Source organism: Gopherus flavomarginatus, chromosome 1, assembly GCF_025201925.1.
Source record: "Gopherus flavomarginatus isolate rGopFla2 chromosome 1, rGopFla2.mat.asm, whole genome shotgun sequence".
In the NCBI taxonomy this organism is placed as follows: domain Eukaryota; kingdom Metazoa; phylum Chordata; order Testudines; family Testudinidae; genus Gopherus; species Gopherus flavomarginatus.
In genome coordinates, this window is record NC_066617.1 from 288478369 (window position 1) to 288504710 (window position 26342).

General features: G+C 39.6%; 1 protein-coding gene across 2 annotated transcripts in view; it reads left to right on the top strand.

Moving 5' to 3' along the window:
* RBM26 (RNA binding motif protein 26) overlaps positions 1–26342 on the top strand; it is a 99583-nt gene that overhangs the window by 21305 nt on the left and 51936 nt on the right. For both annotated transcript variants that reach the window (XM_050947842.1, XM_050947832.1), the window contains exons 3-13: positions 7547–7683; positions 8659–8747; positions 9662–9879; positions 11438–11698; positions 13948–14187; positions 15519–15659; positions 16071–16211; positions 17260–17371; positions 18242–18401; positions 24678–24842; positions 25475–25606. In XM_050947842.1, the coding sequence (XP_050803799.1) occupies positions 7547–7683; positions 8659–8747; positions 9662–9879; positions 11438–11698; positions 13948–14187; positions 15519–15659; positions 16071–16211; positions 17260–17371; positions 18242–18401; positions 24678–24842; positions 25475–25606 (1796 nt within the window). The remainder of the gene's footprint in view (positions 1–7546; positions 7684–8658; positions 8748–9661; positions 9880–11437; positions 11699–13947; positions 14188–15518; positions 15660–16070; positions 16212–17259; positions 17372–18241; positions 18402–24677; positions 24843–25474; positions 25607–26342) is intronic.

A 26342-nucleotide genomic window follows, 5' to 3' on the forward strand; every position in this document is an offset into this window, starting at 1 on the left:
AGGGGCAGGTATATATATATATATGCAGGCAAGCTAGAAATAATGAGGTAGTTCAATCAGGGAGGATGAGGCCCTGTTCTAGCAATTGAGGTGTGAAAACCAAGGGAGGAGAAACTGGGTGTAATTGGCAAGCCATTCACAGTCTTTGTTTAATCCTGAGCTGATGGTGTCAAATTTGCAGATGAACTGAAGCTCAGCAGTTTCTCTTTGAAGTCTGGTCCTGAAGTTTTTTTGCTGCAGGATGGCCACTTTAAGGTCTGCTATAGTGTGGCCTGGGAGGTTGAAGTGTTCTCCTACAGGTTTTTGTATATTGCCATTCCTAATATCTGATTTGTGTCTGTTTTATCCTTTTCCGTAGCGACTGTCCAGTTTGGCCGATGTACATAGCAGAGGCGCACTGCTGGCATATGATGGCATATATTACATTGGTGGACGTGCAGGTGAATGAACCGCTGATGGTGTGGCTGATCTGGTTAGGTCCTGTGATGGTGTCGCTGGTGTAGATATGTGGGCAGAGTTGGCATCGAGGTTTGTTGCATGGATTGGTTCCTGAGCTAGAGTTCCTATGGTGCGGTGTGCAGTTACTGGTGAGAATATGTTTCAGGTTGGCAGGTTGCCTGTGGGCGAGGACTGACCTGCCACCCAAGGCCTGTGAAAGTGTGGGATCATTGTCCAGGATGGGTTGTAGATCACTGATGCGTTGGAGAGGTTTTATCTGGGGACTGTATGTGATGGCCAGTGGAGTCCTTTTGGTTTCTTTCTTGGGTTTGTCTTGCAGTAGGAGGCTTCTGGGTACACGTCTGGCTCTGTTGATCTGTTTCCTTATTTCCTCGTGCGGGTATTGTAATTTTGAGAATGCTTGGTGGAGATTTTATAGGTGTTGGTCTCTGTCTGAGGGGTTAGAGCAAATGCAGTTGTACCTCAGTGCTTGGCTGTAGACAATGGATCGTGTGATGTGCCCAGGATGGAAGCTGGAGGCATGAAGGTAGGCATAGCGGTCGGTAGGTTTTCGGTATAGGGTGGTGTTAATGTGACCATCACTTATTTGCACCGTGGTGTCTAGGAAGTGGACCTCCTGTGTAGATTGGTCCAGGCTGAGGTTGATGGTGGGGTGGCAGCTGTTGAAATCGTGGTGGAATTTTTCCAGAGTCTCCTTCCAGTGGGTCCAGGTGATGAAGATGTCATCAATGTAGCGTAGGTAGAGAAGGGGCGTGAGTGGACGAGAGCTGAGGAAGCGTTGTTCCAGGTCGGCCATAAAAATATTGGCATATTGTGGGGTCATGTGGGTGCCCATAGTGGTACCACTGATCTGGAGATATATATTGTCATTAAATTTGAAATAGTTGTGCGTGAGGATAAAGGCACAGAGCTCAGCAGCCAGTTGTGCTGTAGCATCATCAGGAATACGGTTCCTGACAGCTTGTATTCCACCTATGTGTGGGATGTTTGTGTAGAGAGCCTCTACATCCATAGTGGCTAGGGGGTGTTTTCTGGGAGGTCACCAATGCATTGTAGTTTCCTCAGGAAATCAGTGGTGTCACGAAGATAGCTGGGAGTGCTGGTTGCAAAAGGTCTGAGTAGAGAGTCCACATATCCAGACAGTCCTTCAGTGAGAGTGCCAATGCCTGAGATGATGGGGCGTCCAGGATTTCTGGGTTTGTGTATCTTGGATAGTAGATAGAATAACCCTGGTCGGGGCTCTGAGGGTATGTTGATTTGTTCTGGTGTTAGCGCAGGGAGTGTCCTGAGTAGATGTTGCAGTTTCTTAGGACAGTCGCTACGGAAAAGGATAAACGGACACAAATCAGATATTAGGAATGGCAATATACAAAAACCTGTAGGAGAACACTTCAACCTCCCTGGCCACACTATAGCAAATCTTAAGGTGGCCATGCTGCAGCAAAAAAACTTCAGGACCAGACTTCAAAGAGAAACTGCTGAGCTTCAGTTCATCTGCAAATTTGACACCATCAGCTCAGGATTAAACAAAGACTGTGAATGGCTTGCCAATTACAGAACCAGTTTCTCCTCCCTTGGTTTTCACACCTCAACTGCTAGAACAGGGCCTCATCCTCCCTGATTGAACTACCTCATTATTTCTAGCTTGCCTGCATATATATATACCTGCCCCTGGAAATTTCCACTACATGCATCTGACGAAGTTGGTATTCACCCACGAAAGCTCATGCTCCAAAACATCTGTTAGTCTATAAGGTGCCACAGGACTCTTTGCTGCTTTCACGGTCATAGGATTTTAAAAATCGTAAATTTTCATTATTTCAGCTATTTAAGTCTGAAATTCCATAATGGTGTAATTGTGGTGGTCCTGACCTAAAAAGGATTGTGTGGGGGGGGAGGGGAAGAGGAGGAGAATTTGCAGTACAGCAATACTTACTTCTGCGCAGCCGCTGCTCGCAGCACTGCCTTCAGAGCAGGGCAGCTGGAGTGTGGCACCTGCTAGCTGGAAGCCCAGCTCTGAAGGCAGAGCTGCCACCAGCAGCAGCACAGATATAAGGATGGCACTGCTGCCTGCAGAGCTGTGCCCTCAGTTAGCAGCTACCACTTTCTGGCCACCCAACTCTGAAGGCGGCAGTGCAGAAGTAAGTGTGGCATGGTATGGTATTGTCACCCTTACTTCTGTGCTGCTGCTGTTGGGGCGGTGCCTTCAGAGCTGGGCGTCTGGCCAATAACTGCTGCTCTCCAGCCTCCCTTCCCCCTCAAGCTCTGATGGCAGTGCAGAAGTAAGAGTGGCAGTAGCGTGACTCTCTCTCTCTTAAAATAACCTTGTGACCACCTTCAACTCCCTATTGGGTCAGGACCCCCAATTTGAGAAACGCTTGTCTCGCCTGTAAAATCTCTATAGTATAGGGTAAAAGCACACAAAAGACCAGATTTCACGGTCTGTGATGTGTTTTTTCATGGCTGTGAATTTGATCGGACTCTCTGCTCATAGAAATCCCCATCTTCTCCAATTTTATAATTTCCCATGTGGAACTGTATCAGATGCCATACTGAAATCCAGGTAGATTAGCTCTACTGTATTTCTTTTGTCTAAAAAATCAGTTATCTTCTTAAAGAAGGAGATCAGGTTGGTCTGGCATGATCTACCTTTTGTAAAACCATGTTATATTTTATCCGAATTACCTTTCACCTCTGTGTCCTTAAATACTTACTTTCTCTTTAAAAATTTGTTCCAAGACCTTGCATACAATTGAGGTCAAAGTAACAGGCCTGTAATTTTCTATATAACCTTTTTTTTTCCTTTCTTAAAAATAGGAACTGTACTAGTAATTCTCCAGTCATAAGTTATGATCCCTGAGTTTACAGATTCATGAAAAATCTTTGCTATTATGTTTACAATTTCATGTGCCAGTTCCTTTAATATTCTAGAACGGAGATTATCTGTGCCCCCTGATTTAGACCCATTAAACTGTGGTAATTTCTAACTCCATATCCTTGTTGCCATTAGCTGCAATGCCACTAATCCTAAACTCTTCATTAGCCTCATTAAAAACTAAGGCAAAGTATTGGTTTAGATGTTGGGCCATCCTCAGTGGTTAGTGGTCCCACTTCTTCTTTCCTTGATTTCTTCGTAGTTATATGGCAATAGAACTTTTTGCAATTGGTTTTAATTCCCTTTGCCAGAACGCACTTTGCTTGGCTTTTGGCAATTCTCACTTTATCCCTACATTTTCAGACCTCCAAGAAATAGCTTTCTTTGCTGATCCCTCCCATTTTCCAGTCCTTGTAGGCTCTTTGCTTTCACCTGTTTGAGATGCTTGCTCATCCAGCTTGGTCTGCAACCCTTCCCTGTTAATTTTTTTCCTCTTGCTTGGCATGAAGGCTTCACGTACCTTCTGCATCTTTGACTTACAGTAATGCTAAGCCTCCTTCACGTTCAGATCCTTGAGTTCTTCAGTCTACTTTCCTAAACATTTCCTTAATTTTTTCAAGTTAGCTCTTTTGAAATCAAGGAGCCTTGCTGCAGATCTATTTTTGTTTATCCTTGCGTATTGTTTAAACTGAATTAACTCATGATCACTCAAACCAAGGTTGTCCTCTACTCACCAATACCACATCTAAAAAGGCATCACCTCTTGTTGCTTCAGCACTAGTTTGTGGAAGAAATCTGTTAACTATCACTTCCAGGAAAATCTGGGCCTTGCTATTATTAGAAGCACTTGTCCAGTCTATATCTAAGAAGTTAAAGTGTCCCATAATCACATAATTCCCAGTAGTATTTATTTCATTCAGAATGTTGGAGGTGTCTCTGTCCTTATCCAAATCAGATCCTGCTGGTCTGTAACACTCCTGTATCAGGGGAACCTTTAGTAGCTTTCTTCCCCAAAGTGATTTTGGCCGAAACAGACTCCATTATCCATTCCACCACTTCTGATTTCTTTATTGTCAACCTCATTGTTAATATACAATGCTGCTCCAGCACCTTTGCCTTTATTTCTGTCATTCCTGAACAGCACATACCCTTCAATACCTGCACTCCAGTCATGACTACTATTCCACCATATTTTTGTTGTCTCTGTAATATATGGTTTCACTTCTTGCAGGAGTAGTTCTAGTTCCTCCATTTTATTACCCAGGCTCTTTTCACTGGTGTACAAATATCTTAACTGTTTCTGCTTGGCTTCTCTCATGTTCCTCACCCAACTGGGTGCAGTCATTCTACTGCCAGTATTGCCTATCTGACTGGTATCAGCACTATCCTTCTTCTTAATGTCCATTTTCATACCCACTGCTGTTCCTTTCTCCATTGCTGCATCCATTCTTACTTGATTTTCCTCCCGTTCAGTGTTAAAATTGGGTGTGGAGATTACATGAGCCTCTCCCAACAGTCTCCTCTGAGTTCCTAGTGTAAAGCTCTTTGCATGAATTGTGCCAACCTCCATCCCAGAAGTCCATTTCCCTCCCTACTTATATGGAGTCCATCCCACGAGTACCGTCCTCTATCCATGAATGCCTCCTGGTGGTCAAACATCCAAAAGCCCTCCTTAGAGCATAACTGCCCGAGCCATCTGTTGATCATCATAATCTTGTCTCACCTTCGTTTTCCTCCTCTAGGGACAGGCAGAATCTCACTGAAGATTATGTGAGCCTCCATTTCCTTAAGCGTCTTCCCCAGCCTGGCATAGTCTCACATGAAGGGTAATCAGTGGATTCTTTCCTATTCCTGTTAGGCTTCTCTTCGTCCTCAGGTCCATATCCGGAATCTAAGCTCCTGGTAGACAGCGTACCCTTTTGTTCTTTGGATCAGCTCTGGTGACAAGCCTGTCTGTTCTTAGTAGGGAGTCCGCAATCACATACACCGGGGATTGGCAGCCTTTGGCATGCGGCCCTTCAGGAAAATCCGCTCGCAGGCCGGGACAGTTTGTTTACCTGCAGCGTCTGCTGGTTCGGCCAGTCGCAGCTCCCATTGGCCATGGTTCTCCATTCGGCGCGGGCTCAGGGATGTGCCGCTTCTTGCAGCCCCCATTGGCCTGGAATGGCGAACCATGACCAGTGAGAGCTGCGATTGGCCGAACCTGCGGACACTGCAGGTAAACAAAACGTCCTGGCCCACCAGCACATTTCCCTGATAGGCCATGTGCCAGAGGTTGCCAATCCCTGACATAGTGATGGTATGATTTGCTGGCCTTCCTCCTGTTCTTTGTGTCTGCAAGTCTTCTTGTCTTTTATTCTCCCTTGTAATCTTCTGCAAGTCATCCTGTATCGTCCTGCGGCTCTGAACTCTGGGTATCTCCACTCAATACATCCAGGCAATCAGAGCAAAGGATTCAAACATCAAGCAACATTTTTCCCTTTGTTACCTTGACCTATGGAATCGTAACATACAAAATGTAGTTGACAGCTCAAGCAAAGATTCGGAAAAGAGGCTCAACCATTGATGCCTTGTTGCTACAATTCCAAAAGCTGTTCAAAGACTTTTTCTGTAGTACTTGGCCAAATATGCAAGAAATTCATAATTGTAGAAAGAGGTACATGAAAACTGAAAACATGCTCCCCTCCCTCCCCTCGATCATTAAGTTTGGCTCTTCCCTTCTTCTCACAGGACTAGCTGTTCTACTCTTTTTCCTTGCCCTCCTTCCTTCAGTTGCAACCTGCTGTGCTGCTCCTTCATTATCCAACTCAGCAAATCTGTTCCTGAGCTCTTTTGCTCCTTCACTAACCTTTTCCTCTGTCTGGTTCTTGTAGCCACATGCTTCCACTGTCCAATTTCCTCACCCAGTAGTCTCCCCTCTGAGTTCTTCAGTCCAGTTTGCATCTGCTAGTCTTTACTTTTCCTCTTGCCTTTGCTCCATCGTTACTCAAAACTCTTTCAAAACTCAGCCATGCTTTCCACCTGCATCTCCAAGCCTTGAGTCTTCTCTTCCATGAGCTCTATCAAGCAGCGCTTCATACAAACTAAGCTTTTTTCAGGTACCTGCTCTAGGATCGTGTACATCCTCCAGCTTCCGCATCCAGTCGTATTCATTGTCTCTTCCATGGCTTCAGTCACTACCACTGCTGCCACTGTACCTTTCATAGTCTTCCTTACTAAATTCCTGCAATGGGGGAAAAATAAAAACCCCCAAAGACCAGAACAAAACCAGAACACCACATACACCTCATTCCCAAACTCCCACTCAGAGTCCCCTGTTTACAGATCTGTTTGCTGCTCCTGAGCCACTGGCTGACTATTTGGTTGCCTTTGTAAGGCCCCTAACCATAGAAGCCTTGCCCCCTAATCAGGGCTCTGCTTCTCTCACAGCACACTGGCTCCTACCAGCCTCTATAAAATGAAGAGGAGGAGGAGAGGAAGCCACCCACACAAAGCAGAAAAAGACACACTACACCCAGAAAAAACTCACTCACTGCCCCTAAAGACCAGAAGCTTGTTTCCTCCCTTCTCCAACAGAACTACCATTCAAACTCCCCTGTTTATAGCTCTGTTTGCTATACCTGTGCCACTGCTCTTAAACCAGTTGTATTTAAGATGCACTTTTTAAAGTCTTTAATTGGAGTAAATGCCCTGATGCAAAAATCCATCTCTAAATGTTTTGCAGTGGCTTATTTAAAGTACCATGTGTATCTATGGTTCTATTAAAACCATATTTATGATCTTGATTCTATTTTCCTTGCCCCTTAGTTGTCCAGGAATGGAAGATATCCAAAACTGATCTTTAAATACATTTGCACTGCCTAAATTGTTCAGAATTTTAGAGTAATATGTTCTCTAGCAATTAAATACAGGGGAGAAAAGCTGTCTGCTACATAATTATCTTCATTTAAGTTAAATAACTTTCAACAATGCAGTTTATACTGTTATGAAAGAATTCCTGGTGAGTTATATATTTGGAAGATTATTCAGTATCCATTGTTTTCATTGCCAATAAAAGCATAATATTTTTAAGTAGTATTCAGTGGTTTGTAAATGTAAGCAAAGGGGAAAAGTTGCATTATATTTAAACGGACTGCAGAGGTTTGAAATAGCCAGATATTAGAGGAATTCATTCATGAATTCTTGGTATCTTTGATTTCCCTTAATGTTTAGAGACCCAGATATTTGTTGAAAAACTTTTTGATGCTGTGAATACAAAGAGCTATCTACCTCCGCCAGAGCAGCCATCATCAGGAAACCTAAAAGTTGAGTTTTTTCAACACCAAGAAAGAGACACAAAAAAGGAAGAGGTAAGAATTTAAATCATACTTTGCAGTGCAGTCTCTATCTCTGAACCTGTAGCAGTTTTACAGGATACGCCACTCTACACTGCTTCTCCTCATCAGTTTCTTATCAACAACTTCCCCTTATCAGTACTAATTGGTGCTGTAGGCAGAGGAGCCTGAGCAGTAGCGTTGTGACATCAAAGTTAGGTCAGTCCTCACTAGAGCTGTGTTAATTGGTTTTTTGGTCTGCTGTTAATTCCGTAATGAAACCAAAATTCATTTTGGGTTGACCTGAAAATGAACTTTTACAAATTATAGCAAGTCAAAAGGGGACGGGGACACACTCACACACACACACACACACGTGTGTTTTGACCTGGAACACAACCTTAAGCTCTAACACTCCTGCCTGCCTTGCTGTCTCTCCCTTAGACAGTACCCATTTTATAACAGTTTTGAGTAGGCAAAACTTTGCTACTCCTGAGTCAGACATACTGTGGACACAGTCAAAGGGCAGATCTCCTAAACCTGTTCAATATAAGCATCTGATCTGAAGCAGTTCCTGCTATTCCAGTCCCAAACCCTGTGCCTCCCAGCTCTGTCCAACCACCTCAGTCCCCTGACCTGCAGTGTTATTTCCGGACTCATTTCAAGCAATGGGATTAAAATATGCAGATAAACTGGAGGGAGTGTCACATTGTTCCGCTAAATGACCATTGTGGGAGTCAGGCTTTTCTGTTGATTTTCCAGTTTTCAGCTGTTATCAAAATAATAGAGTTCTCCTATTGATGCTCAGAATAGTCCCTGAAATTTTTGGAATTGGTCGGGCACAGTCTTAAAAAGTTACCATGTTTCAGAGATGCCATCAAGTTGAGTGTTAGGCCTCGCTTCACTTAGCCAAAACTGAATTTCAGATTCTTTTATTCTAGTTATGTCTGTTTAAAAAAGCCTTGTGTGTTGTGCTTATCTTTGATTTGCTGTTTACACTTTAAAATCCAGATAATTAAAGAGGAAGAGCGAGAAAAAAAGTTTTCTAGAAGACTAAATCACAGTCCTCCTCAGTCAAGCTCTCGGTACCGAGAAACTAGGTAATTATAAACTTAGTTTGACTCTTGCATTATATCAAGAACCAATTATATTGGCTTAAATTTTGAAAGGTTTTTTTCTTTTGCAGTGTGACATATCAAATGTTTCATTCTTCTGTAGTGATATGCTTCTAAATGTTAACAGAGTACTTGTGAAGCAAGCTCTTTTGTGGATTGCTTTTTTATACGCAATCTTGAGATAAGTACAGTTTACAAGCAACAATGAAGACTGTTCAGATTTTTATTAACTAAAAATAATCAGAACTCAATTTAAGAAATGTTTACAAAGCAGATTTGAGTGTAAATGATTGGTTATATTACAACACAAAACCCGTCTAATTTTGAAATTTAATCTGAATGCTTTGTTTAATACAGCACTATCATTCTCTTCAGTAACTCTCAGTTTTTGTGATGCTGTTACCTTGGTGAAAATGCCCTACTGGGAAAATAAGTCCTGGCACAAAAGCAATATTTTACCCACATTTTCTTGATATGGTGGTAGGCTTTTATACAACAAAAAATTACACAATCAGATGATTGAACAGGTTTTTTTGGAGGAAAGGAGGACTGATACTTAAAGATTTCATACTCTGTTAGAGGCATGCATTCAGAATGAATCAGAACTGCACAAAAGTCAATAACAAACATAGCATCAGCTTCAGATGTGTATGTGCCAGTATTCTCTAGGAACAGGGCTTTTCAATACCTGCACTTATTACAAGTTTACGTTACAGTGCAGAAAATTTCAATGTTTCATTTTCCTGTTTTAAGCACTTACAAATACTGGAAAAATTTTGTTCTTCGAGTATGATTTTGATGAGATTTTAGTAGCCATTACAAGGTTTGAGTTTACATTTTAAGTTATCTTTTCAAATTGTTCTTATTTTTAAATAACGATTAACTTCCCAAACATTTAGAAGCCGCGAGGAAAGAAAAAAAGATGAACGTTCTCGCAAGAGAGATTATGACCGTAACCCCCCTAGACGGGATTCATATAGAGACAGGTACAACAGAAGAAGAGGACGGAGTCGGAGCTACAGCAGGAGTCGAAGCAGAAGTTGGAGTAAGGAGCGATTGCGGGACCGGGATAGGGACAGGACAAGGAGCAGAAGTAGAAGCAGAACACGAAGCAGAGGTAGGTGTTTGTTAGTCTTTAAAAATATGGGTTGATGATCTATATGAAAAACAATATTTATCTTGAAGTACAACAGCTTTTTACTGAATAAACTTATCTACAAGACTGTAGGTCAAAATGTTAAAACTTGGGTGCCTAAAGTTAGGTTTAATAATCCTTATTTTAGACACGAAATATCCTGATTTTTTTCAGAGCTCTGATGTACTTCAGCAAATACACTATAAGTGAATGAGAGCTAGAGGTGTTCAGCACCTTTGAAATTCAAGTTTCTTTTATTTATGTGCTTAAATGGATTTAGGAACCTAATTTTTATGCACTAGGTTTGGGAATTTTGGCCAGAGCACAGGCATCCATTTTTCTGGGAGCCCCTAAATTGGCCAGGGCCTCTGCGTTTATCTATCAGGGGACTAGCAGCTAGGAGCCTCCAGCTGAGGTGCTTCCAGCATCTTGGACCCACCTCCATCTCTGGGAACTTCCTATAGCTTCAAGAAGCTTGGTGGCTGCTGCCTTCAGACCTGGGTTCTGAAGGCAGCACAGAATTGAGGGTAGCAATCCTGTGTCATCCCCTCACCCCCCCAACAACAACTTTCAGTTCCCCTCACCCATTATCCCATTTTGGGTTGGGACCCCCACAGTTATAACACTCTGAAATTTCAGATGTAAACATCTGAAATTGTGAAACTGACGAATTTTAAAACCCTCTGGGCGTGAAATTGACCAAAATAATCCGTGAATTTGTTAGAGCCCTACACTTTATAAAGCTCTACGTGAAGTTCTGCCTTACAGTATTTGTGCACAAAACTCCTACTCCAACTGACAATTAAATTTTCCATTTAATGGTGTGTATCCTCATCACTTTATATAATGATCTTAGATCTAAAGCACCCTAACAAGGTACTTTGATAACTTTAAAAATTTTTCTGATTGATAATTCTTTGAAAGTACTATGTAGTTACCTTCCATATTTATTTTCTCTAGCATCATATACAGGTTAGAGTTGCTCATGAGTGCTGGACTGTTGGTGGTGCATTTATTCCCTGACTACGAAAGTACATTGAGATTGTTCCTTCCTCTTTCTTCCTCTTCTCCCCCTCACCTCAAGGGTAGGGAAGAAAAAAACAGTATATAAAGAATTGTATATATTTTAGGACTGGTCTGCACTGGGGGGGTGGGGGGGGGAAGAGGGGAGGGATCGATCTAAGATACGCAACTTTAGCTATGAGAATAGCATAGCTGAAGTCGACATCTGTTACATCAACTTACTTCACGTCCTCGCGGCGTGGGCTTGACGGCCGCCGCTCCCCCATCAACTTCGCTTCTGCCTCTCACCTTGGTGGAATTCCGGAGTTGACGGGGAGCGTGTTTGGGGATCAATGTGTCGTGTCTAGACGAGACATGATACATCCATCCCCAATGGATCGATCACTACCTGCCGATCCGCTGGGTTGTGTAGACATACCCTTACAAACACATACAAATCCAACAGTTGGTCTAATTTTGGAGCTTACAATCTTTGACACATTTTTACCTTTTAAACAAGTATATTATTTTCTTACAGAAAGAGATTTGGGAAAGCCAAAATATGATTTGGATAGAACAGATCCATTAGAAAACAATTATACTCCAGTTCCGTCTGTAACAAACATTTCATCTGGCCATTACCCTGTCCCCACACTGAGTAGCACTATTACAGTTATTGCTCCTACTCATCATGGTAATAACACTACTGAAAGTTGGTCAGAGTTCCATGAAGAACAGTTGGACCACAACTCATATGGAAGACCTCCACTGCCAAAGAAACGCTGCAGAGACTATGATGGTAAGTTCAGGTACTTAAACATATATGTAACAATGGTGTCCAGTCACTGATGTAATTTTGCCCTTCCAAGCTACACTGTCCCCTTCTTTTAGCACTCCCACCCCAAAAGCAGTCTCCTTCTATATCTCATTTTCAATCTTTTTTTCTAGCAAAATTCTTAAAAGCTAAACTTGCCTTTATAATCACTTATCTTTAACCAACCTCATTGATTGTTTCTGTCCCTGTCATATTTCTGGCATTGCTCTTTTACATGAACTTATTGGTGGTGATCTCTTGTTTTACCTTATTTCTCTTACTCCGTATCACCCTCAAACCCAGTTCTATATTTAATAGTTTTGAGTAGAATCACCACCTTATGGTATGATCCTGTTCAGGGAACTCTTGTACATTTATTCTCTTGGTTTTACTCTTACCTATCTGCTTAATTTTTTCACTGGCAGTGACCTTGAACCTCACATTTTAGGCTCTTCTTCTCGGTGCACCACTTTACTGTCTTTTTTTTTCTAAAACTTACTAAGTGCTGTGTTTATACAGGCAATACTTGAAATCTTCTACACTATTGAATCATTTTGCACACTTCCTGCCTGTATCAAACCATGTTTCTGCCACAGTTGGCATTTGTCTCAGTGAGTCAGATTGATCCAAAGCAGATACCCTCTTAACCAGTAAGAACTGCATTTTTAGCCAGAGTTCCACTAGTCCCAGCTATTTTCTCATGTCAGATCTCATACTGGCAGTAGCTGTTGAGGATGTAGGTCAGGTTTACACTTAAATCTTTTCCCAATATAGTAGTGTCTGTTATAGGTGCGAGTCTTTTTTGCAACTTTTTTTATATTGGCAAAAGCCTTAGTGTAGATGCAGTTATGGCAAAGAATTGCTTTTGTAACTCTAAGCTGCTTCTAAACTAGGAGGGTTTGTCAGTGTAGCTGTTTTCTAGTGTGGACTATGCCCTAGAAGTTTGATTTGATCCCCTACTCAACATCCACATTTCTCAGGTGCATGAAATTTTGTACTTTTATTTCTGAAGTATTTTCATGAGTTGCGATTGCTGAAACCTGATTTTTTCTCTTTTCTTTTTCTATGGTCACCTAGATAACACTTTACAAAGTTCAGTCTTCTGAAAATATAGTAGATAGTAGCCTAATCATTGTCTGAAAACTATTCTTAAAATCATCCTGTATTTTGTCCATTTCAAAACCTGATACTAAGATCTCTGTCTTCAGAATCTTCCTTGGAGTTGTCTCCCTCTCTGTTCTAATGCTTGTTACCTACATTTCTCTCTCCTCCTTCAGTTGTTAGATTGTTCTGCTGTACTGTCCTTACCACCTGGAGCAGCTTTTCTGCCTCTTTGAATCTAATTGACACCCTTATTAACTTTTCCAGACACATTTCTTCTCCCTAAACTACTTCAGTAAAACAGTGAAATCCTACTAACTTAGTTTTCCAGTTTCTGTTCTATCATTCTCCCTAAAGCTAGGCTTGGCCACTGTATCCTTTTCTACCCTTATCTGGAAATGGTAAAGAATGAGAAGAATTAAAGCTTGTATCTCTTATTTTACCTGTGGATATTAACTGTTTTAGCAGGTGTTCTTATAGTACTTATGGAGAATATTGCTAGACCCAGTAACATTGTACCTCCTAGTAAAAAGAGAAGAAAATTGCTTTAACTGTACTATTTAAAACAAAAACAAACCAAACTTTTATTACTCTCTAGCATGTACACTGGAAAGTGCAACAAAGAATGTTGATACTTTTGGATAAATATTGCAATACAGAAATATTTTTATACTTGGACTATTGACTAGTGCTGAGTAGTGAATGATTAGATACTAAATGTTTTCAAAAGGAGATGTTTTGTCAGTACCAGTTGCTTCTGCACTTAGCTTAAAAAAAAAACAAACCCACTATGTTTGCATTTTACTTGCTGATCATGGAAAAATCCATGATTATACTTCAAAAATCTAGAACTTGCTCATTCCTGACACAATTTTATAACATCCAGGTTCCCCTCTTTTGCCTCTTTGTTAGAAATAGGCTGTGTTGGAGAAAGAGCCAATTTGTAAATAGAGTAGGTAGAAGTGCTAAATGACCAGATGTTCACTTCCTAATTTTTAAGTAATTTATATTGTTATACAAAGGTCTTACCTTTCTAACTGTTACGTTATGTGCAGGATATTTAGTATCTGCTTAAAGATCAAACATCAGCTGTTAAATGCTGGTAATATTTAATTATGCTTTTCATTTCTCAGAAAAGGGTTTCTGTATGAGAGGAGACATGTGTCCCTTTGATCATGGAAGTGACCCAGTTGTTGTAGAAGATGTGAATATTCCTGGCATCCTGCCTTTTCCAGCACAGCCCCCTGTTGTTGAAGGACCACCTCCGCCTGGACTTCCTCCCCCACCACCAATTTTAAGTCCTCCACCAGTTAATCTTAGACCGCCAGTGCCACCTCCAGGCCCTTTACCACCTAGTCTTCCACCTGTTACAGGTAAAATAAATAAATATATAAAATTTCTTAAGGATTTCAAATACCTTTATGATGCTTGAATTGTATTCAGTATTGAATAGATTAAAATGGCCTTCAGTAGCTTTTTTTTTTTTTTTTTTTTTCCCCCTAAAATGCTTTTAGGACTCTGGTTTGCACATCTTAACCTGTGAGTCCTGCAGTATATGTGTGTTAATATTGGTAAAATGGATTCTCTTAATGGCAAATTGTTTTAATCTCAAAATGTCTCTAGTGATACTATCTCTGAAACATTTGATCTCCAAAGCTCAAGTGGCCAACTTCTGAGAAAACATTTAAATCCACAACACGTGGAGCTAACTCCTTTGAACTATCAAAGTTAAAGGAACACAGGCAACTTCAAAAATTAAACTTCTGTCTGAAAAACTTTGAACCTGTATTTTGTAGGGATGCCCAACATTATAGAATGGGAAAGGGAGTAGGGAGGAGGTGTGCATTTGGAAGTGCTTTGGCTGAGATTTTCAAAGCTGCCTAAGATTTTGACGCTTGTTTGTCTTTAATTTTAGTGGGAATTGGATGTCCAAAGTATTTAGGCAGCTTTGAAATATTCAGCTTTGGCTTATTGTTGGTTTTGTGACTTGCCCTCTGTTGATGAATAAGAAAAAAACAGAACGAAGTACAAATCACAGTAATTTGGTAGAACTATTCAAGAACAATTAGTACCTGAAATTATTTTAAACTCTTAAAATGTCTCAATTTTAAATTGATGGTGTAATTTTTAATGATAAATAAGCTTACTATTCTACTTTTTTTCAGATACCTTTTTTGGTGAATGTCTCTTTGCCAGATCCAATTTTTAATACTAAAAGTGTATGGATGGGCCAACATCATGTTACAACCATCCTCATTGGCGCCTTAAACTGTTAGAATCCACCTAGCAGAGAAAAGAATGTGAATAGTTTAATAAACTTTCAAATTTTGTTCCTCTGCATGTGTTCATAAGCCCAAACATTCATTGCCAACCCAGTATTACTTCATGTACTGAATCTTCCTAACATTATGTTGTATAAAATAGGGGAAAGACAAGTTAGATATTACAAATTCAGTAAAATAAAGCTTCTGTAGTCTGTATGGAACATAACAATTTGACTGGTCAAAAATTATTTTGACAGATATGAGGTACTGATTACAGTTTAGGTTACTACATGCAATTTAATAGAATGTTTGAACTTTTCTTAACCCCTTCTTCGAAACACATTTCTTTGCAGATGTAGTTGTGATCTTGGATAGCTAAGTCCATTGTCAAGCACATAAAAATATTAATGCAATATTTTTCTTTATTTCTGGTTTGACAGGACCACCTCCTCCACTTCCACCTTTACAGCCTGCTGGCATGGATGCTCCTCCAAACTCAGCAACCAGTTCCGTTCCCACTGTTGTTACAACTGGTATTCATCACCAGCCACCTCCTGCTCCACCATCACTGTTTGCAGCAGGTGTAGTACTGATACTTCGCCCACAATCAGAAATAACTTTGTAAATTTACTGCATTCAGTGTTTGCAAAATAGAATAACGTTCATTGTTAATATAATCGTATGGTGATGCTAGATATTATACTTTTGTTTGGGAGGATAGGTTCTTACCTCTGAAGGTCATGTGACATCAATTTGAACCCCCTGCTTTTTATGTTAATTCTGTCCTGAAACTTTGCATTCAGGTTGTCAGGGTGGGAAGGATTTTTTTAAATCTATTTTACAAAATTTTGACTTGGGTATTTGCTGGAGTGCTATAATTATACAATTGACTGTTCCATTTCTCATATTAATCTTAGCAAGCAGTAAGCCATTGAGAACTTGGATTTTTATATCTGCAGGTAATTTTAACTAAACAATTTCTTTATTACCAGAAACATATGACACAGATGCCTATAATCCTGAAGCTCCAAGTATAACGAACACTTCAAGGCCCATGTACAGGCACAGAGTGCATGCCCAAAGGCCTAATTTGATAGGACTTACATCAGGTGATATGGATCTGCCCCCCAGAGGTATTGCAAAAGATTTTCTTACTAGTGTTCTTGGTATTCTTGTGTTACTACAAATAGTGATCACTAAATAGAGTTATAATGTTAGAAATCATAGCAATATTATAAAGCTCTTCCTGTTTTTCTACTAAAAAACAGTTTATAAATAGGTCAACAGTGGATAATCTAGACTTCAGTATTACTAATCCATTATTCTGAAGGTTCAAGAAAGCTAGTACAGTGAAACCTATTAAGATAATGTAGAGGTTTAACGTCTTTTGGCTGTTTATAAGTGTTCGCTTAATAAATGATGAGACACATTCAGATAATTTTCTGGCATTTTACAACAAAAACAAACAAATAAACTGTTACGTACCTGGCCACACATAGGAATGCACAGTTCTGGCCCTAAAGATCTTACAGTTCAGTAACACAAGGGAATACAAAGAATGGGAGGTGATGGATACAATCCAAATTTAGATCTGTACATTTGGGGTGGGGTTTAGGTTGGGGCTTCCCAGTCTGGCTCCTCTTCCATAGTCGCAAGTTCCACTCCCTTGGTAGTGCCTAGTTTTTTGGTGCTCAGTAGTGCCCCATTCACCATTAGCCCCTTCTCCAATCATCTGCTATCTCATGGTGTAATGTAGGCTTCTGCAGAAATAGTGGCAGGATCAGAGCAGTACACAGAATGCTGTGAACAGGATGGGTCCTGTCTGTGCCAGATGCCTTCTGCGTCACTTAGCCTTCATACAAAAATGTCTCTAATAGTGGCGATATAGATGAGATTAGGTTCCTTATGATACAGTGATAAACTGAGATTAGGAGGAAACTTCCTGTATGGGCAGGATGAAATCTTTCTTTAATTGTCAGTATGGAAATTAAACAGAATGCTGGATTAGTTGAGATCACTAGTTAGAACAAATACAGCATTTATGATGTTCTAAAAATCAAAAGGCATCTTGTAATATCAAGGTGAAGTCAAGTAATAGTTAGGAACAGCAAAAATCTTACTATAACAAAATGCACAGAAAATATAAATGAAAAATTAATTCAGTCTCCCATTTGCATACAGAAAAACCTCCAAATAAAAATAGTATGAGGATAGTGGTGGATTCTGAGTCCAGGAAAAGATCAATTGGCGCAGGCGATGGAGGAATTCCTGCAAAGAAGGCTTGGTTTGAAAAGTGAGTGCTCGTCATTAATACTATGTTTAGTTTAATAATTCTGTTGGACTTTAGGGGTGTTCTTGTTTCCTGTTCTGAAATGAACTGCTTGGAATGTTCTTGGGCCTCTGAGGTAGCCATGTACTCAGTAGGCCCTCGAACTTGTACGGGTGGTGTAGAGGGTCAAAAAATGAGGTGATCTAACGTGACTCATGTTAGGGCTGGTCTACACTACAGGGGAAAATCGATCTCAGATACGCAACTTCAGCTACGTGAATAACGTAGCTGAAGTCGAAGTATCTAAGATCGAATTACTCACCGTCCTCACGGCGCGGGATCGATGTCGGCAGCTCCCCGTGTCGATTCCGCAACTCTGTTCGGGTTGCTGGAGTTCCGGAATCGATATAAGCGCGTTCGGGGATCGATATATTGCGTCTAGATGAGACGCGATATATCGGTCCCCGAGCAATCGATTGCTACCCGCCGATACGGCGAGTAGTGAAGACGTAGCCTTAGAGGCATGAGACGCTAAGTGTGATAACCCAGCATGAGTTTTCATTTTATTTCCTTTAAGAATAACTGGCCTTTTAAAGGTGAGATAAAGTTGAGAGGTCTGAAAAGTGGGATGCTCTTATTTACATATGTGATTTACATATCTAATTGATTATTGTTGTTTTGACTTCAATATTGACTTGGGATGACAGGAGTGTAATAGTGTGAGATTCTTCATACATCAGTAAGGATTTTGATTTTACAAACTTGGGAGTTAAAGAATTAGACTAAAATATTTTGCATCTAGCCAATGATTCAAATTTTTTTAAACCATTTGTTGCTTAAAAGTCTATAAAATGTCTTGAATTCTGGCTGACTTGATTTTTAATTTTATTGCAGGCAAAACTTCAACAGAACAAACAATCCTGGTTTTCAAAAGAAGGTGCAGTTTGGAAATGAGAATACGAAGCTTGAATTGAGGAAAGTTCCACCAGAACTTAACAATATCAGCAAACTTAACGAACACTTCAGCAAATTTGGAAACTTAGTCAATTTACAGGTAAAAGCCACAAAATTCAGTGTTCTTTGATCTCTTCTTGTATTAAAGGGACTCACAAATGGGAAAAAAAGTAAGTACGGGCTCTTTTTTGCTGCTTTATAATTAATGAAGGCCTGAAAGCTTTTGCATTTTTTTCTGCCTATTTTTTTTTTTTACTTTCAAATTATTATTAATATAAAATCTTGTCTTTTGTTTTTGATGGAAATCTCCTTGAAAGTTCACAGATCTGAAATGAGAGCTTTCTCAGTCCTTAAATGAAGGTTTCAGGGATTAATGTTTTAACTAAGATCTTCCCCACAGCTATTTTGTCTGGCACTTACGATAAATAATTTAGAACTCTGTAAATCAATCTGACCAAACATTTCCTTCCCTCCTCAACTGTTCAAGTTTCATACATGTTGTAATCCAGCTATTTTTCCAACCTTCCACAGTTATTCAGGATAAACAGCGAGTATACAAGACCTGGATTTCTCAACTTCCATTATTAAGTTATGGTTTCTTCTTGACATTGGCACGTACAGAGGACTGGTAGACTTTTTAGCCAACCATATTTAAAAATTGAAAATATGAACCGTGGAGTTTAGATATGTGATGAATATTCAAGTACTGTCACATCAATTGCTGCTTAGAAATATATATGTGAAGTTCAATCTTAACTTTGCTCTTGTACCCAATCTCAAAAGCTAGATCAGAGATGTGCTTACTGTTGCCCTCCATCGTGTTTGACTGCACATCCAATGCATGGTAAACAGACAATCCTCCAGTTAACCTGAGTTGCCAGATCTTTGTATGTACAGACACGCCCTTGCCCCAACTTCACATTGTGAAGAGACCACAGCATACTCTATCTTTTTATATATTAGTACCATTTAGAAAAAATAGTTTGCATCTATCTGTCTGCTATGAGGACAGCCTAGTCTACCCTCTCTATCCTTCCAGTACGTACAGGAAACTCCACTGTAACATGCAGCTGCCTTTACCCTAACCCTCTCTTCCTTACATCTTATACATCAGAGTACCATAGTTTAAGCAAGTAGTATGATTCAGCAAGATGAATAACCAAAGTCTTTCTGGCTGCCCATGTTACTCTTGAAGGCTTTGGCTTTTATTCTTCAAGGTGTGCAAAATGTATTTATTACTAAGAACTAAAATCAAACTGGTCTTACCTAGCCAGACATCAAAACCAGGTAAAGAGATTAAGTTTCCACAAAATTCTTGTAATGACTGTGTATAGACTCATAGACTCATAGGACTGGAAGGGACCTCGAGAGGTCCTCGAGTCCAGTCCCCTGCCCTCATGGCAGGACCAAATACTGTCTAGACCATCCCAGAGAGACATTTATCTAACCTACTCTTAAATATCTCCAGAGATGGAGATTCCACAACTTCCCTAGACAATCTATTCCAGTGTTTAACTACCCTGACAGTTAGGAACTTTTTCCTAATGTCCAACCTAAATCTCCCTTGCTGCAGTTTAAGCCCATTGCTTCTTGTTTTATCATTGGAGGCTAAGGTGAACAAGTTTTCTCCCTCTTCCTGATGACACCCTTTTAGATACCTGAAAACTGCTATCATGTCCCCTCTCAGTCTTCTCTTTTCCAAACTAAACAAACCCAATTCCTTCAGCCTTCCTTCATAGGTCATGTTCTCAAGACCTTTAATCATTCTTGTTGCTCTTCTCTGGACCCTCTCCAATTTTTCCACATCTTTCTTGAAATGCGGTGCCCAGAACTGGACACAATACTCCAGCTGAGGCCTGACCAGTGCAGAGTAAAGCGGAAGAATGACCTCTCATGTCTTGTTTACAACACACCTGTTAATGCATCCCAGAATCACGTTTGCTTTTTTTGCAACAGTATCACACTGTTGACTCATATTAAGCTTGTGGTCTACTATGACCCCTAGATCTCTTTCTGCCATACTCCTTCCTAGACAGTCTCTTCCCATTCTGTATGTGTGAAACTGATTGTTCCTTCCTAAGTGGAGCACTTTGCATTTATCTTTATTGAACTTCATCCTGTTTACCGCAGACCATTTCTCCAATTTGTCCAGATCATTTTGAATTTTCACCCTGTCCTCCAAAGCAGTTGCAATCCCTCCCAGTTTGGTATCGTCCGCAAACTTAATAAGCGTACTTTCTATGCCAACATCTAAATCGTTGATGAAGATATTGAACAGAACCGGTCCCAGAACAGACCCCTGCGGAACCCCACTTGTTATACCTTTCCAGCAGGATTGGGAGCCATTAACAACTACTCTCTGAGTACGGTTATCCAGCCAGTTATGCACCCACCTTATAGTAGCCCCATCTAAATTGTACTTTCCTAGTTTATCTATAAGAATATCATGCGAGACTGTATCAAATGCCTTACTACAGAATCTTCCTTACTCTGACATAACCTCCCCGCAGCCTTTCCAGTGGCTATGCTTTGTTTTGTACATTTATTTCAAACTGTGTGAAATATTAGGATATTTGACTATTTAGCAACCTTCTCTGTTTTGTTCAGTTTTTTTTTTAAACAGTCTGTGATATGCATACATTTACTTCAGCTTTCAGGTAAAGTTGCTTTTTGACATTAAGGATGTTTATCTGTTGATTTCCTTTTGGCTTTCAAAACATTGTGCTGGAGTAGAGTTCTGAACTTCTGCAGTGTCCACATCTGTCCTTGGCCTGAAGTATGTAGGAGCTCTGAATAGTTGCTGGGTCCCCACACTTCTCCTTTCCACGGGATGCTTAGAAACTCTTATGTACATGCTTTGCTGGCTTTGTCTGGCCTCTGGAAGCTTGTACAGTTCTTCAGGTTTTCTCAGGAGCCTGAATTCCACCATCATTACAAGGATTCCACTTCTCCTTGCCCTGTATAGTATTTATAAAATATAGCTAGGCCTAATGCACATCATTATGCTGGTCAAGGCAGACTTTTAAAACGTTTGTTTGTTAAAATTGGCGTATGCATTACATTTTAACTGTGTTTAGTTGTATACATTTTTCCAAATAAGCTGTTTTTAGCTAGACAGCAAAAACTTCTAACATTTCAAAATGTAACTTTAAACTAACTAATGTAAATTGTTTGAGCTGTTAATTGCTTTCTTATTTTAGTGACTTAGACTTATAAAATCTCCTGTGCCTAGTGGCACATAAGGCAACCCAGTATTCCCACTCCTGTCTGTCCAGCGCAAGATGTTTGATTCCATCGTAAGCTATCTCCATGATGTCAGCATCATTTCTGATTTGTCCTGTATTAGTCATTCTTTGTCCTGCATGCTCTCTCTTCCATCCAGGTGGAATCCAATGTAAGACTTGCGTTGTATTTCTGCCACAAAGTAGCCTGATGACATAGCTGTCTAAGTATTCAGAAGGCAGCCTACTGACATATGCAGCACAGCACTTCCACTTTGGTTTCACAGTCTCTCCAATAAATTCCCAAGATTCTTCTTAAATGAAGCTGATGGAATATATTAAGCTTTCTGTTGTGTACTTTCACTATCTGCCATGTTTTTGAGGCATACTGTAGTGTCAAAAGGACAGTAACTTTGTACAATATCATTTTAATGTGTAGATGTATCATCTTACTCTCCAGATCTTTGACAGATGAGAAGATGATCCAGTACTTTACCAGTTCTTGCCTTTGCTTCTTTACTGAGCTGGCCATTAGCAGATATTGTACTTCCAGGATAGACAAAAGTCATCAACTCTTTTGTAGTCTTCTCCATCAGTCACATATCCACCAGCGCTGACAGTGTTCTCTCTTATCTTTGTGGTCTTGGTCTTCTGCATACTGAATGAAGTCCCACTTTAGCAGCTTCTGCTTTTATGCTCATTAACAATTCTTTTTATTCCATCCAAGTTTGTATCCAATTTGACTCTATAATCTGTAAAACCTGAGTCTTGCAGTTTATCTCTCATCCAAACAATACCAGTGTGCTTGGTAGCAGCTGTTGTTCTTTTCATCGCTAAGTCTATGACAGTGCACAGTAGAAACAGGGATAGTATGCAGCCTTGCTATCAGTAACAAATTTAAACTGTTCTGTCTCCATTTGTCACACAAAGGTTTTACTGAATTAATGATCTTTGCTGAAATTCCTTAGTGTGTCAGTGTGCTCTAGAGGGCTTTTCTATGGACATTATCAAATGCTTTCGTAAAATCAAAAGTTTAAAATCTTCTGGTATTCTAAATCTTTCTCAGTAGCTCTTCTCAAGGTGAAAATCTGGTCTGAACTCAACCTACCAGATTGAAATCTAGCCTGTCCCTGAGTACTTTTCAACGGCAGTTTTCATCGTATTCAAAATGGTAGTGCAAAACAATTCTTCGGATGCTGGTAGGACTGTCATCTCACCACAGTTACCAAAAATAAGCTAGTCCCCCTTTTAAAGGATTTTATAGATGACATATCTTCTCCAGTCTTCAGGACACATCTCCTTTTCCCAGACTATTCTATACAACCTATACATGTAATTCACCATAATTTTCTTGCCTGCTTTTAACATTTGATCATCTATCTTATCATAACCTGATGTTTTACCACTCTTCAGCTGGTTTATGACCTCAGTTACTTCCTCAAAGGCAATTCTAGTGATATAAGTAAGGCCTTGGCTACACTGGTGCTTTATAGCTCTGCAACTTTCTCTTTCAAGGGTTTGAAAAAATCACCCCTCTGAGCGCTGCAAGATACAGCGCTGTAAAGCGCCAGTGTAAACAGTGCCCCGGTGCTGGGAGCACGGCTCCCAGCGCTGTAAGCTAATCCCCATGAGGAGGTGGAGTATGTGCAGCGCTGGGAGAGCTCTCTCCCAACGCTGGCACTGCGACCACACTCACACTTCAAAGCGCTGCCGCGGCAGCGCTCCTGCGGCAGCGCTTTGAAGTTTCGAGTGTAGCCAAGCCCTCAGTCTGCTATTTCTTCACGTCTCTGAGTGTGTTAATGGTTCTACCTGGGTGGGCACAAACTGGAAATATTCTATTCAATGGGTTCACAGTCCTTCTGCTCCAGTTAAAATTGTACCATCTCAAGCTTTCATGATGCCACAACAGTTTGAGAATTGTGATGTTGGCTGTTTATCTATTAGAAAAAGATTTTTAGAATACCCTAAAATATTCTATTTTTATACCACCTTGGCTTCTTTTGCTTCATTTTCCATCCATTTTCTTCTCTGTTCTGGCTGATCTTTTAACTTTCTTGTCTTCATCTGCATGCTTTTATTTCAGCATAGCACTTTTACTGCTGTCTCATTTGTGTTGAATTCTCTTCTTTAGTTCTTTCATCTCTTAAACTAGCCTCCATGTGTTTGGTTGGAGCCATTCTGCTTTCTTCGATCTTCTCATCTCCACTGTAGTCGAGACTGCATCCGCACTTGATTTTTTGAAAATTTGCCTGTATAGTTTTCCACACACAGTTTTCTGTTTATAACCATAATTATGAAGTTGCTACTGAATAAACTCTATTATGCCAGAAGAGGGAATAATTAATAATTTCTCTCAGCTGTTTGGAAGATATAGGATTTTTTCTAAGTGTCTGCTCACTGGTCTACATGTTTCTGTAGTCTGTGACCAATATATTAGTTTACTTTTATATTGCGATGTTGTGTATATATCTTGGGCATTACTAAGCTATATATACCATAGAAACTTGGAATATTTCAATTTAATGTGCTGGATATTTCAATTTAAAATACAAAAAATCAATCTTGGGAGACGTGATGCTGCTGAAATTTAAAGATACATTGGGAAGATACTAATAAAATTTCTCTTAGACTTGATTTGTTGCACATAGGTTTGTAATTGACTGAAATGAGAACAGGCTTGTTATCTCTGGGTGTCCACACATACAAATATGTATACAGAAACCACATTAAATTAGAGTTCTGATCTATATGAACCCCATACTATTGTGTCCCATAAGTTTAGTTTGTACTTTTTTTGAAAAAAAAAAATATTTCAATAGCAAGAAGCACTAATTTTCAGTAAGGACTATTTATATATAAAGGTGTCTGCTTTAAAACTGGTGTTTTAATTTACAGGAATATAAGTGATCTCATCTTTTTTTTGTCTCCCTATTTTTAATAATAGCCAAATTGACATCTGAAAACTGTAATATTAAAAATAAATCTTTTTCGTTTAAAGTCACAAATACCAAATACCTAACTGATAGTACATTTAAATTGGAAGCTTTTGAGTTCCTGAAAATAGTAGTTTAATGTTTATAGCGACTGACATGTCAGCTTGAGTATGTGTTGTAGGAACTGCTGTGTAAGTTTGACTTTTCAATATGAAATCTTAGGTTGCATATCATGGTGATCCAGAAGGTGCCCTTATCCAGTTTTCCACCCACGAAGAAGCAAAGAAAGCTATATCAAGCACAGAAGCAGTATTAAATAATCGCTTTATTAAAGTCTATTGGCATCGAGAAGGCAGTGCTCCACAAATGTCAGCTCCCATGCAGAAGGTAAAGGAGTTAAGTCTGTGTACTGGAATTTTATCTAAAAGTTGTTAAAATTGGTCATTGTAATTAAATTTACTGGAATATAGACAAGTCAGTTTAATAGTATAAATTTTAAAAGAACAATAACTAATACTAGTTGTAACTGATTTTATTCAGAAGTTTTATAATAGAGCCTTGCTTTCGTGTCTCAGGTATAAGGTTCAAGAGCTGATTAGCAAAATATGAATAAAGGCTCACATGATGGTTTTACCCAAGTGCTATTATGTGACTTGCTGGAGGGTAGGGATAGCTCAGTGGTTTGAGCATTGGCCTGCTAAACCCAGGGTTGTGAGTTCAATCCTTCAGGGGGCCATTTAGGGATCTGGTGCAAAAATCTGTCTGGGGATTGGTCCTGCTTTGAGCAGGAGGTTGGACTAGATGACTTCCTGAGGTCCCTTCCAACCCTGATAGTCTATCATTCTATGCTGCTTTTGGTAGCAAGGATAACATTTTATAATGGTAGAAAGGAAATAGAATAAATTTAAAAGGAGACAATAACAGTTTCATTGTACCTTTATTAGTCTACAAAGGCAGCAGTCCCCTATTGTTAGTATGTTAGTGTCTTTGTTTTAAACATTTTTTTTCTTCTTTTGAAGGTAATACAGCCTTTAGTTCAGCAACCCAGTTTACCAGTAGTGAAGCAGTCGGTCAAAGAGCGATTAGGTCCTGTACCAGCAAGTAATATTGAGCCTGCAGAGGCTCAGAGTGCTAGTACAGAAGTTGCTCAGGTATGTATAGCTTGACTAGAGAAATATCTGTGATAAATAATTTAAAATAATAATATCTTTCCTCATGATATGTTTGTAATGTTTTCATAGCTCAAAAATGTATGCATAGAGATAATGTAGTTGTGGAGAACGCCATATAAAAATGTGCATTTATCACATGAATGTATCTGTCATTTTGTACGAGTAACATTTCTGGAGAGTCTTTCTAAATCTAATGATATTTGGCTAGTTCTATTGTTTGGGTTTGCAACACTGCAAAGGAATAGTTCCTAGCTTTTCAATTAAATTTTCAAAAAACTTGAAAATATTTCTATCCATGTTAAATCTTTAATAAAGAAACTAGTTTTTTCAGCTTTTTGAAATTAGCTTTTATTTTTTTGATAAAAACCTAACTCTCTCTCTTGCATCACCCTGAGTGGTTGGTATGGCGGTGCCTCTGAACTCATTTTGAAGATCACTTTTTAGATGCTGAATGCCTAATTTTTGTTATATGTTGCTATGTTGGACAGAGTAAATCTTGTCACAGTTCTGGGGCATGGATTAAATTTATTGAGCTATTTGTACCTTCCCATTGCTAAAGCACTCAGGCACATCATGAAAAATAATCTTTCACAGAATAATAAAATAATAATATAAAGATTCCTCAACAGAATAGTTCGCATATTATCAGGAAAACCCCTCTACTTCTGTTAAAATAGGTTAACCAAAAGCTTGACCCAATAAAGCTGTCACCTTT